The sequence below is a fragment of the Chiloscyllium plagiosum genome, chromosome 27, assembly GCF_004010195.1.
Source record: "Chiloscyllium plagiosum isolate BGI_BamShark_2017 chromosome 27, ASM401019v2, whole genome shotgun sequence".
NCBI classification, from domain to species: Eukaryota; Metazoa; Chordata; class Chondrichthyes; order Orectolobiformes; family Hemiscylliidae; genus Chiloscyllium; species Chiloscyllium plagiosum.
Window position 1 is genome coordinate 7,907,632 of NC_057736.1, and position 12,539 is coordinate 7,920,170.

A 12,539-nucleotide genomic window follows, 5' to 3' on the forward strand; every position below is an offset into this window, starting at 1 on the left:
ACACAGACAAAGAGCCACATGCACACATATATTTTGTGGGGTGAATTTGAACTTGCAGGGTTACATTGTACTTTGCTCAAAAACTGCATGCATTCATGTTGAACTCTGAGCTCAAAAACTGCATGAATTTATGTAAAACTCCATTATCTCACTTTTTAGATTAGAATCAATCTAAACATCATGGCATAGACAGAGAACACTGGGGGCCAACACCTTCAACATATTGTCTAGCTATCACCATTGTTAACAGCTAACCCAAGAATGCAACTTTTTAAAAAAAAGGTTTTGTGATTTACACATGAAAGAAGTGAAACTATCACGGTATTCTAACAGATGAAAGGCTTAACAGACAATCAATTTTTCAATGTATAATTTCAGGTACATCACACCGTAAATTTTTGCTATAAATTCTGTGTGTTAGGATTGAGCCCTCCACTGCCACCTTATGAAGGAGCGACGCTCCGAAAGCTAGTGTGCTTCCAATTAAACCTGTTGGACTATAACCTGGTGTTGTGATATTTTTCACTTGTACACCCCAGTCCAACACCGGCATCTCTAAATCATAAAAGGCTTATGGATGGGTATTTGAATAGGAAGGGTTTAGAGGGATAGGAACTAAGTGTTGGCAAATGAGACTAGATTAGGTTAGGATATCTGGTCAGCATGGACGAGTTGAACTGAAGGATCTGTTTTCATTCTGTGCATCTCTATGATTCTATGTTGAAAATATTCAGTGAGTTTGGCAGCATCTATGAAGAGAAAAAACTTAACATTTCAGATCTTTGACCTTTCATTAGAACTGGCAAAAAGGTAGAGATATAATAGACTTCCACTTTAACACAGACCTTCCTTTTTTGATCTTGTCCCATGTATTTATTGCTGAAAATGTGTTGCTGGAAAAGCGCAGCAGGTCAGGCAGCATCCAAGGAACAGGAAAATCGACGTTTCAGGCATAAGCAGAAGGGCTTATGCCCGAAACGTCGATTCTCCTGTTCCTTGGATGCTGCCTGACCTGCTGCGCTTTTCCAGCAACACATTTTCAGCTCTGATCTCCAGCATCTGCAGCCCTCACTTTCTCCATGTATTTATTGCTCAACACCTTTGACATTCCTTTTAGGTTTGGAATATTAACTGATTCGCTGATTTTATTTGGGAATACATTGTTTGTTTTGTTCACAATCAGGTGGCAGAATTACCAAACTCCTATCAGTATACCATTATTCTGTTTATATGTTTAAAAATGTGTTGCTGGCAAAGCGCAGCAGGTTAGGCAGCATCAAAGGAGAAGGAGAATGGACATTTCGGGCATAAGCCCTTCTTCAGGAATTCTTCAGGTTTCCTGAAGAAGGGCTTATGCCCGAAACGTCCATTCTCCTTCTCCTTTGATGCTGCCTGACCTGCTGCGCTTTTCCAGCAACACATTTTTAAGCTCTGATCCCCAGCATCTGCAGCCCTCACTTTCTCCTTCTGTTTATATGTGACATCTTGATAATTATAACATTCCTGTTTTCTCTCTGTATAAAGAGAAACAAGATTGACCAAACATTTTGTAGAATACATTATAATATAGTGTCATACAGGATGGAAAAAGGCCCTTTGGCCCAATTCGTCCTTGCTAACTAGGTTTCCTAAACTGAATTAGCCCTATGTCCCTCAACCATACCTATTTATATACGTGTCCAATTGTCTTTTAAACATTGTAACTGTATTTACTTCTGGATGTAGGTTTGCTTGCTGAGCTGAAAGGTTCATTTCCAGTCATTTCGTTACCCTACCCTACTAGGTAATATCTTCAGCGGACCTCATGCAAAGCAATGCTGAAAATTCCTGCTTTCTATTTATATGTTTGGGTTTCTTGGGTTGGTGATGTCATTTCCTGTGGTGAAGTCACTCCCTGTTCCTTTTCTCAGGGGTAGTAGGTGGGGTCTAATTCGATGTGTTTGTTGATAGAGGGACAATACATACATCCAAGGACAAACCAAACAAAGACACTCATGAGAATTCCTAGAAGCATGGCATTCCAACAAACACATCGAGTTAGACCCCATCTACCACTCCCTGAGAAAAGGAACAGGAAGTGACTGCACCACAGGAAATAACATCACCACAGGAAATGACATAACCAACCCAAACACATAAATAGAAAGCAGGAATTTTCAGCATTGCTTTGCGTGAGGTCCACTGAAGATGTTACCTAGTAGAATAACAAAACGTCTGGAAATGAACCTTTTCAGCTCAGCGAGCAAACCTACATCCAAAACCTCAACCTGAGCTGTATTTACTTCTTTTGACACCACTCTGTGTACAAAAGTTGCCCCTCAGGTCCCGTTCATTCTTTCCTCTCGTACCTTAAACCCATGTCCTTTTGGTTTGGACTTCCCTACTCTGGGGAAAAGACCTTGTCTATTAACCTTATCTATGCTTCCCATGATTGGTCTGCTCCAGGGGAAAAAAAAATCCAGCCTCTCCTTGTAAATCAAACCTTCCAGTCTCAGTAACATACTTGTAAATCTTTTTTGCACCTTTTCCAAAATAATAACATATTTCCTATAGCAGGGTGACCAGAATTGTATGCAGTACTTCAAATGTGGCCTTACTAAGTCTACTGCAACTGTAACAAATCCTGTACTCCATGTTATGACCAGCACGCCAAATGCTGCCTTCACTGCCTTGTCTACCTTTATGCTGCTTTGAAGGAACTATGTACTTCTACCCCTAGGTCTCTTTGTTCGACAACACTCCCCAGGACCCTACCATTAGCTGTTCATCACTATAATGACTGCTGGTAGTAATTAAAACAGGAGTGATTCTTTCATAACAATTCTCTTAATGTTCTTTTAGAACTGAGTTAGTAAAGTGGTGCAATTATTATGTGAATCTAATGAAAATGATTTGAAAATGCTCCTTTTCAAAGAATGCCCTTGCTAAAGAAAATTTATTAAGGCAGAAGCATAAGGATCAACATTTTACACAAAGCTTATTCAAAACATGTTGAACAATAGTCTAGGTATAACTTAAAAGATTAAATACAATTAATCCCCTTTTGAAAATATTTTCCTGTCTGCTTTTAAATGGAGGCTTAGCTCAAAAACACAGAACACGGTACAAAATAGACTAATTAGTAAATAGTAAATAAAAGTCTACAAAATGAGTTCAAGATAGAACTATTCTTATGGTTCATGCTTATGCGCATTTAAATATATCTGAAGTTTTGAGAGTAAGATGGTAGGATAGTAGGATGTGTCACTGGACTAGTAATGCAGATACAGAATAATGATCCAGAGACCCAAGTTCAAATTGTCCCAACTGGGGAATTTAAATTCAGATATCTGGAATAATCTGAAAGGAAAAGCCAATAACATTAGTGGTGACAGTGTATCTGACAGATTGCCATAGATACCCATTTGGTTCACCACTATCCATTAAAGAAATCAACTTTTTTTTACTCTAAATTACATGTGACTCCAAATGTACAGTTGCATGTTTGACCATTGAATACTCGCTGAAATGGTGTAGCAAACCACTCATTTATCATGAAAGTAGCTTACCTCCACCTTCTCAGGAACAATAGAAAGACAATAAATGCTATTCTCATTAACAACACCCACATTCCATGAGTGAATATTAACTTGACTTGTAAATTAGTCCATAATCTCCATCAAAACTGGAATGTCGATAATATTAAGTGAATTGTGTTGGCAAATACTAGCTTTAGTTTTTGTTCTTTTCAATTTAATTCTCTCAGATTGATTGTCTGTTGGCTTATGCAGAATGCCTTTTCAAAACTCTAATCAAAATGTATTTATTTCACTGTAGCTGTCCCTGGATGTGAACTGTTGTATTTTTAAAAATGCAGTATTGCTGCACAATTCATATTCTTGCCAGTTCAATAAAGATATTCAACAATGTTATAATTGGCAGACTTTATGTATTTCTGAAAGGTTTGAAAAAACTGTTGTCTAATTAATCTGTTCATTGATGTTATTACACAATTCTGGAGCAGGTGGCAGTTGAATGGAGGCTTTCTGGCCCAGAGGTGGGGATACTACCACTGCACCATTTGAACTCTAAAAGATTTCATATATTGTTTCGATTATTATAGCTATTTCCTTTCTAAAGTTATAACAAAAAGACTTCATTATATTTTAATGAGTATTCCAAAATATATAACTTATGATCTGAAGTTGCAATTTAATGAAAAATTAAAAATGTTAGGTTAAATTGCCTTTTGAGTTCAGGAATAGTTATTGAAATATTTAAATTGACTAACAATCAAAACTTTAGAAATATACAAAACATATATTCTTTGTTAGTAACTGATACTGCAATCTATCAATTATTTGTAGTGGCTGAATGATCATTGTTGGATAATTTTCAGTTTTTAAATTAATTAATGGGATGTGGGCCAGTACTTATTGCTCACCCCTGGTTGTCCTTGAGAAGCTGGTGGTGAGCTGTCTTTTTGAACTGCTGCAGTCTGTTTTGGTTGGTAGACCCACAAAACTGGTAAGAAGGGAGTCCCAGGATTTTGACTCAGTGACACTGAAGAAAGGGTGATATAATTCCAAGTCAGGATGGTGAATGGTTTGGAGGGGACCTTGCAGGTGGTGATATTCCCATGTAACTGTTGGTCTTGTCCTTTGAGATGGTGTGGCTATGAGTTTGGAAAGTTCTATCTAAGGAAACATAATGAATTTCTGTAGTGCATCTTGTAGGTGGTACATAGTTCTGCTACTGAGATTCTGTGGTGGACGGAGTGAATACTTGTGCCAGTCAAGCAACCTGCTTGGTCTTGGATGGTGTCAAGCTTCTTGCATGTTGTTGGAGTGGCACTCATCCAGGCAAGTGGAGAATATTCTATTACGCTCCTTACTTGTGCCTTGTAGATAGTGGATAAGCTTTGGTAAGTCACGAGGTGAGTAGCTCACTACCTTTGACCTTGCAGCCACAGCATTTATTTTGAGAAAGGATGGCCAGCATAGCTTATGCCATTGCTGTGTCATGAGTAAATGGTCAGTGCTGCATTTACTAGATTTAATGTGACACAGACATTCAACATCCATTTGAATATTTTAGTAAGTAGGAGATATCACATTCAAAATTTAAAATTATAATCGGTCTGAATTGTAAGCATAGGTAGTCACAACATTTAAAAGCTTGTCACTGCCAAGAATTCACTGACTGAACATTGTTTCTTTGCTAACACTGCAATGTTCTGTAGCTTTATTATAGTCTACAAATGGAATTGGATTGAGCAGCAAAGCAATAAAGTCTAGTAATAGTATGGTCATTATTTGTGGTGTTCAGTTATTCATTGTAAAACAATAGCCCATTAAATACCAAACAATTGTTGGAATTGTTCAAGGTTATCACTTTGTCAGTACTTCCTCATTGCTGATGCACAGTTGCTTCAATTGTTAATATGCAGGAATTAGCAAATTAATAGACCCGGTGAAAAATCCTGTGACTGTATTGTTAGCATAAGTATGTTTAATATGTTATCCAGAACATTCTGAGGTGATCAGTAATTGTCCAGCTGAGTAGTACTAAAGGAGGTCAATGACTGTATTGTTCCAATCTTAGCATTTCATCTGGAACCATTTACTGTCTCCTGGAGCTAAAGTATTTTTATCAGAAGTTAGGAGAATTGTGGTAAGGTTCAAAGTTAGCATCAAAATAAAACAAACAGCTTGAAGTATTCAGCCACCAGCATCTGTGGAGAGAAAACAGTTAATGGATAAGATTTCTGTTTTTATTTCCAATATCTGTTAGCTTCAGTATCTTGCTTGTGCTTTTATGTAAAAATTAGCATTGGTCTTCTAATGGTGTACTGGTGGGAACACTCTGACTCTCAATTTTTATATTGTCTTCAGAGAAACTTGACAAACCATTTCACACAATATTAAAAAAAGACTATGCTCGCTGGTGTACTGGTACCAGCCAAATAGGTCAAAAAGGCCTTTGCAATCCAGTCAATTCTATATTCAAAAGCTGTTTAACCAATGACCACCAAAATTTAAATCTATAGTCTTAAAGAGGAATAGGTGTAATGTCACAGGACCAATAATATACACAGGGAGAAAGTGAGGACTGCAGATGCTGGGGATCAGAGCTTAAAAATGTGTTGCTGGAAAAGCGCAGGAGGTCAGGCAGCATCAAAGGAGAAGGAGAATCGACGTTTCGGGCAGAAGCCCTTCTTCAGGAATTCCTGAAGAAGGGCTTAAGCCCGAAACTTTGATTCTCCTTCTCCAATAATACACACAGATAGGGTAATACTGTGGGGACAAGTTCCATCAAAACAACTAGTTCAAATTATAAATTAATATATCTTGGAATTGAAAGCTAGTCTCAGTTATGGTGACAAAAAAAACGATCATTGGTTATTGTAAAAACTCATCTGGTTCACTAAGCTCTTTCAGGAAGTAAATACTTACTTGGTCTGACCTATATATGTCTCTAGGCCTAAAGTAATATGAATGATTCTTAACTATCCTCTGAAAATTGAATTTTAAAAATAAAATCAGAATCTTAATGAATTCAATTTTAACCAATTGCCATGATGGGATTCAAACTCATTTCTCCAGAACATTAGCCTGAGGTACTGGATTAGTAGTCCAGTGACATTACCACAATACCACAGTAGCAGCTGAGACTTGGACTTCTGGCCCAGAGGTAGGAACCTTTATAACTGCTCCACAAGATCTTCATCAGTTATTTTTCATCAAACTACTTGGATATGTTATGACACACCTCTAGTAGAGGTGGGGTTTGAAGACAAATCTTTTGACCCAGTTTAGACACATTTGTACTGCACAAGAGCAATGAGATTCAATCTAGCTTGTATATTTGTTACTAAAACTAATTTTATAACATAAAGAATCCAGCTTCTTTTCGTGTACATTTTGCTCTTACTAACACTTTCTTTTAAATTGGTATTTTAAAGGAATCATTTTCAGAAAATAAGGCAATCTGCAAACTATTCTGGCACACTGACAGGATTCTCCATCGGATCTAAATTACCATTCTGGATTATGCCTGTGTAAGTAATAAGATAGTCAACGGTATCTGATATTAGATAATCTTGTTACAACAAAATATAAAACTAATCCATTTACATTTTATATTATGAATTTTTAAAAAGAAATTGAGCTACAAACTATTGAAACATTCCAGTCAACAGAATTCATTTAATATCCAAGTGTGATACAAATAATCCAGTAAAACGCCATGGCACCTTCCCTCTGAAATAATCTACAAATAAGAAAAAATGTATTTTTCTAGTTTTAATAATGGGACTAATGTTTAATCCATTGTTTATGCCCTCTAGCAGTGGGGCAGTAGAACATATAAATCTAATCTATAAATTCAGAAAATTGAAGTGTGATACCCATTTCAAATAATACTGTATATTTGGACTATAATAACATTTTAAAGAAATACCAAATTGACCCCAGACATCAGTGTTTTTACAGTGTATTCTATCATTATTAAGTGTTAGTTAGCTAAAGCTAAGCTTCAAGTAATAATTTGCATATGTTTACTGTTGACTTTGTTGGATTGCATATCTGAAGTAATTTATTTTGCTTTATTTTCCATAAAACATTGTGGATGAAAATTGGCAATGTATGGATACTGCATTATGATCTTTTATGATGCATTGTCATTTTGGTGAGTATGGAGGTTATTATTTGAAAGCACAATTACAAGAACAGTGAAAAAATAATAATGTTTTGTAGTAATATATTGTTTTCCTGACTTTTAGTGGTGCTATAATGAAGATTTGGCAGTTTGGTTATGAATAAATCAATTGTAATTGTGTCAATCAAATTGATCTATTGGTCATTGGGCTTGAACATCTTTGTTCCTGTGAATCTCACTCGCCTTTGTTCCATGTTTGAGCTGGTTTTCAATTAATTTTTGACTCTGCTTCATTACCTTCTTTGGTTTTTGATAATCCCCAGCCCAATTTCCAACCTCTAGTGTTTAATATCAATGCAATGCTGTGATTCAAGTTCAACATTAGCCCTAATGTCTCATAAGTCCAGGTTTATAATCAAGCAACTTTTATTTGAGCTGATAGAGTTTACTGTATTAATAATGTGAATTGATATATATACTTTGTCCCACACTTCTTGCTTTATGCTCTTTTTCATGCAGTCTTGTTCTGAACAATAGTTCATGACCAAGTAGACTACAGATTTGTAAATAACCCTCATGCTTCAGAAAAACCTTTAGAAAAAATGGGTTTGTTGGCAGATTGAGGAGGGGGTATTCTATGTTTGCACTGAATGTGTTACAGGGGATAGGGAGGCAGGAAATAGATAAAGTGAAACCAAGATTACCATGTACTGTGGAGATTAATTATTAAATTTGTCTTTGGATATTGGCAAAATGGACAAGGTCATGTTAGGTTTTCCTCAAACTAGTGCAATTCCTGTAGTTATGGTGGTCCCATGTTAGTTAGGAAATTCCTGGACTTTTGACTCCATAAACATGAAAAAAATCTGTAAATGTTAAGCCAGGAATGTCTTTACTTCCAATTTCATGTGAAGGTCAAAGGTGTTTCATACTTTTGTGGCTCTGTGATAGAAGTTCAGTACTGTTCAAATAAAGTTGATGAGTTGTTGCTCTTTCTTTTGCTGGTGCCACAGTGCTTGGAGGAAGTACATAGCCTACCCCTTGAATTCTATCGATCAAGAATATTGCTGTGTCCCAGATTGTGTTAATTTAAAATGTTGTAGCTGCACCCATCCAGGCAAATGGTGAAGATTCCACTACATCTCTAATTTGATTCCTACTGATAGTGAGAGGCATGAGATGAGCCAGCTGTTAAAGAGTATCCAGCCTCAGCCATGCTTTTATAGTAATTACATTGATAAAGAGGACATTAATAAACTTAGAAATACAGGCTAACTGGGCCATTGTTTCAAGAAAAGCAAATTAAGCTTTATTTCTGGAGGGATAGAATTACAAAGTAGGAACATCATGTTCAACCTGTACTGAATTTTGGTCAGACCACAACTGCATACAATTATGTTGACCATATGATTAAAAAAAATCAAAATACACCAGTGAGGTTACAGAGAATTTGTGAGAATGATACCAGAATTTTGAAAACCTTGACAGATTGATTCTTTTTTTCTTTTGAGAAAAGGAGGCTGAGGGGATGACCTAATCAAGGTCTTTAAAATGTTTTGATACATGGAGACAACGGGAATGTTTTCTCATATGGACAAGTGCTCAACTAGAGACAATCAATATGGAGGGAATTGAAACATCTTGATGCAAAGAGTGGTAAGAAAGTGAAATTTGCTTCCAGAAGGAATGGTTGAAGTGAGCAGGGTAGATTTACTTACAGGAAAGCTAGACAAGCATATGAGGGAGAAAAGAATAGATGGTTACAATGGCAGATTAAATGAGGAAAAGAGAAGGAGGCTTGAGTAAAGCATAAACACCAACATTTACTAGTTGGACCAAATGCTTTGTGACTTTGTTAGAACAAAGAACAATACAGCACTGGAACAGGCCCTTTTGGCCCATGAGCCTGCACCAATACATGACCCTTTCTAAACTAAAAACCTTTTGCTCAATGCAGTCCGTATCCCTCTATTCTCTGCCTACTCATAGCTGTCAAGATGTATCTTAAATATTGCTATTGAATCTGCTTCTACCACCTCCTCTTGCAGCACATTCTGTGCACTTATCACCTTCTGTGTAAGAAACTTGCTTCTTGTACCTCCTTTAAACTTTCCCTCTTTTACCTTTCTTTGTCCCCTAGTAATTGACATTTCAATCCTGGAAAAAAGACTCTGATTATCCATTATAATCATGCCTCTCATAATTTTGTAAACTTCTATCAGGTTGCTTCTCAGTCTCTGACCTTTAAATGAAAACAAACCAAGTTTGTCCAATCACTCCAATATTCTGCAAACCACACAACATCCTGCTAAACCTTTTCTGTACCTTATTCAAAGACTCCGCACCCTTCTGGCAGTTTGGAAACTTGTTGTATGCAATATTCCAAATGTGATCAAATTAAAGTTCTATTCAGTTGCAACATGACTTACTCATTTTTATACTGTACACCCAGACTATCTTGACACCATATCCACTTGTGTTGCCACTTTCATAGAAATCATTGAATCCCTACAGTGCGGAAACAGGCCATTGGACCCACCAAGTCCACACTGATCCTCCAAAGAGAACTCATCCAGACCCATTCCCCTACTACTCTACATTTACCCCGACTAATGCTGCTAACCTACACATCTCTGAACACAATGGGCAATTTAGCATGGACAATTCATCTAACCTGCACTTTTTTGGACAGTGGGAAGAAACTGGAGCACCCAGAGGGAACCCACACAGACATGGGGAGAATGTGCAAACTTCACACAAACATTCGCCCAAGGCTGGAATTGAACCCAGGTCCCTGGCGCTGTGAGGCAGCAGTTCTAACCATTGAGCCACTTTTTAAGGAACTGAGGTTCAGTGCGCTTTAATTCCTCTGCACATGAATGTATTTAAGGGTTCTTCCATTTACTGTATATACTTCCCTCCAGCATTTGACCTTCCAAAATGGATTACCTCACATTTGTCTGGATTAAATTCCATCCTTCATTTCTCACCCAAGTCTCCAGCCTTTATATATCTTGCTGTATCTTCTGGCAATTCTTCTCACCATCTGCATTCTTTGTGTCGCTTACAAACCTACTAACCGGACCACTTACATTCTCCTATAAAATGTTTACATATGTTACAAACAACAGGAGTCCCAGCACCAATCCCTGCAGAACACCTCTGGTATAGGTCTCCAGTCAGAAAAATACCCTTCCACTATCATGGTGTCTCCTATCACAAAGCCAGTTCTGTATCCATCTTAATAGGTCATAGTGGATCCCATGTGACTTCACCTTCTGTATCAGCCTGCCATGAGAGGCCTTGTCAAAGGCCTTGCTAAAGTCCTTGCTAAAATCCACTGCCCTCATCAATAATCCCTTCACTTCCTCAAAAGACAAAGTTTGTGAGATACAGCCTCCTCCACACAAAGCCATGTTGCCTATTGCTAATAAGTGCATTTTTTCCAATAATTTTCCTACCACTGACATCAGGCTCACCGGCCTGTAATTTCCCAGATTATCCCTGTGGCCATTCTTAAACAAAGGACCAACATTAGCTATTCTCCAGTCCTCTCGGACCTTGTCTGTGATAAACTGGATACAAAGCTTTCACATAAAGCCCCAGCAATTTCCTTCCTTGCCTCCCTCAGTGTTCTGGGATAGATCCCATCAGGTCTTGGGAACTTGTGTACCTTAACACTTTCAAACACCTAATACCACTACCACTTAGATCAACTTGCCCTAGAATATCAACATACTCCTTTCTAGACTCACTATCCATCATGTCCTTCTCCTTTGTGAATACTGTTGCAAAGTATTTGTTAATGACCTCACCCACTTTCTCTGGCTCTCAACATAAAATCTCTCAGTTGTCCTTGAGTGGACCTGCCCATTCCCTAGCTCCCTTTTGTTCCTTAAATACACATTAAAACACCTTGGAATTTTCCTTAATCATGTTTACCAAGGACATTTTCTGGCCGCTTTTTAGCTCACTTAACATCTTAAGTTCTTTTCTGCTTTATATTCTTAGAGAGCTTTGTCAGTCTTCGGTTTCCTAAACTTTATGTATACCTCCTTTTTCTTTTTGACTGTGCTCACAATATCTCTCATCATCCAATCTAATTTCTTCTACTAGTGGTTCCATCTTCCCCACATTCATTCTATTAAGATATCTCAGTATATTGCAAGTTTCAATGAGATCCTCCCTCCCCTACTTTCATCCTTCCAAACTCCAAGTACAAATCGAGTCCTCAAACCTTCCTTGTATGTTAAGTCTTTCATCCCATGGATCATTCTTGTAAACCACTTCTGGACCCTCTCCAAGGACAACACATCCTTCCTTTGATCCAAGCCTAAAACTGTTTATAGTGTTCCAAATGGTCTGACCAGAGACTAATATAACTGTGCTCTTATATCCTAATCTTCTTGAATCGAATGCGATCCTTGCATTTGCCAACTGATCCTGCAAGTTAACCTGAAGAGAATCCTGAACTAGGACTCTAAGTCTCTTTGTGCTTCAGATTTTCAAATAATTTTCCCATTTGGAAATTAGCTTAGACCTCTATTCCTACCAAAGTGCATAATCTCACACTTTATGATATAGTATTCCATCTACCACTACTGTGCCCACTCTCCTAGCCTATCCAAGACCTTCTGCAACCTCTCCATCTCCTTAACACTACCTGTCTCTCTATCTCTCTTTGTGTAATCTACAAATTTAGCAAAAGTCACCTTAGCTCCTTTATCCATGTTGATAATGTATAACATGTTGTGGATCTTATACTGACTCCTGCGCAACTCCACTTGCTAATGCATTATGTAGAAATCAGCAATCCACTTGTCATATTTAAATCAATACTTAATGTCTTAGGTTTGTTTGCAACCTTTTGGCCCTGATAATATACCTGCCATGTCATAATA

General features: G+C 37.5%; 1 protein-coding gene across 2 annotated transcripts in view; it reads left to right on the forward strand.

Annotated features, from left to right (window-relative positions):
* Positions 1–12,539, forward strand: part of epb41a (erythrocyte membrane protein band 4.1a) — a 213,375-nt gene that overhangs the window by 5,654 nt on the left and 195,182 nt on the right. The window contains exons 1-2 of one of the 2 annotated variants that reach the window (XM_043717315.1): positions 7,594–7,668; positions 9,155–9,294. Coding sequence is in view for 1 of the 2 variants with exons in the window: in XM_043717312.1 (XP_043573247.1) it covers positions 7,032–7,039 (8 nt within the window). In the remaining variant the exon portion in view is untranslated. Of the gene's footprint in view, positions 1–6,943; positions 7,040–7,593; positions 7,669–9,154; positions 9,295–12,539 lie in introns of those variants that run through there. The other variant, XM_043717312.1, reaches the window with a different exon arrangement.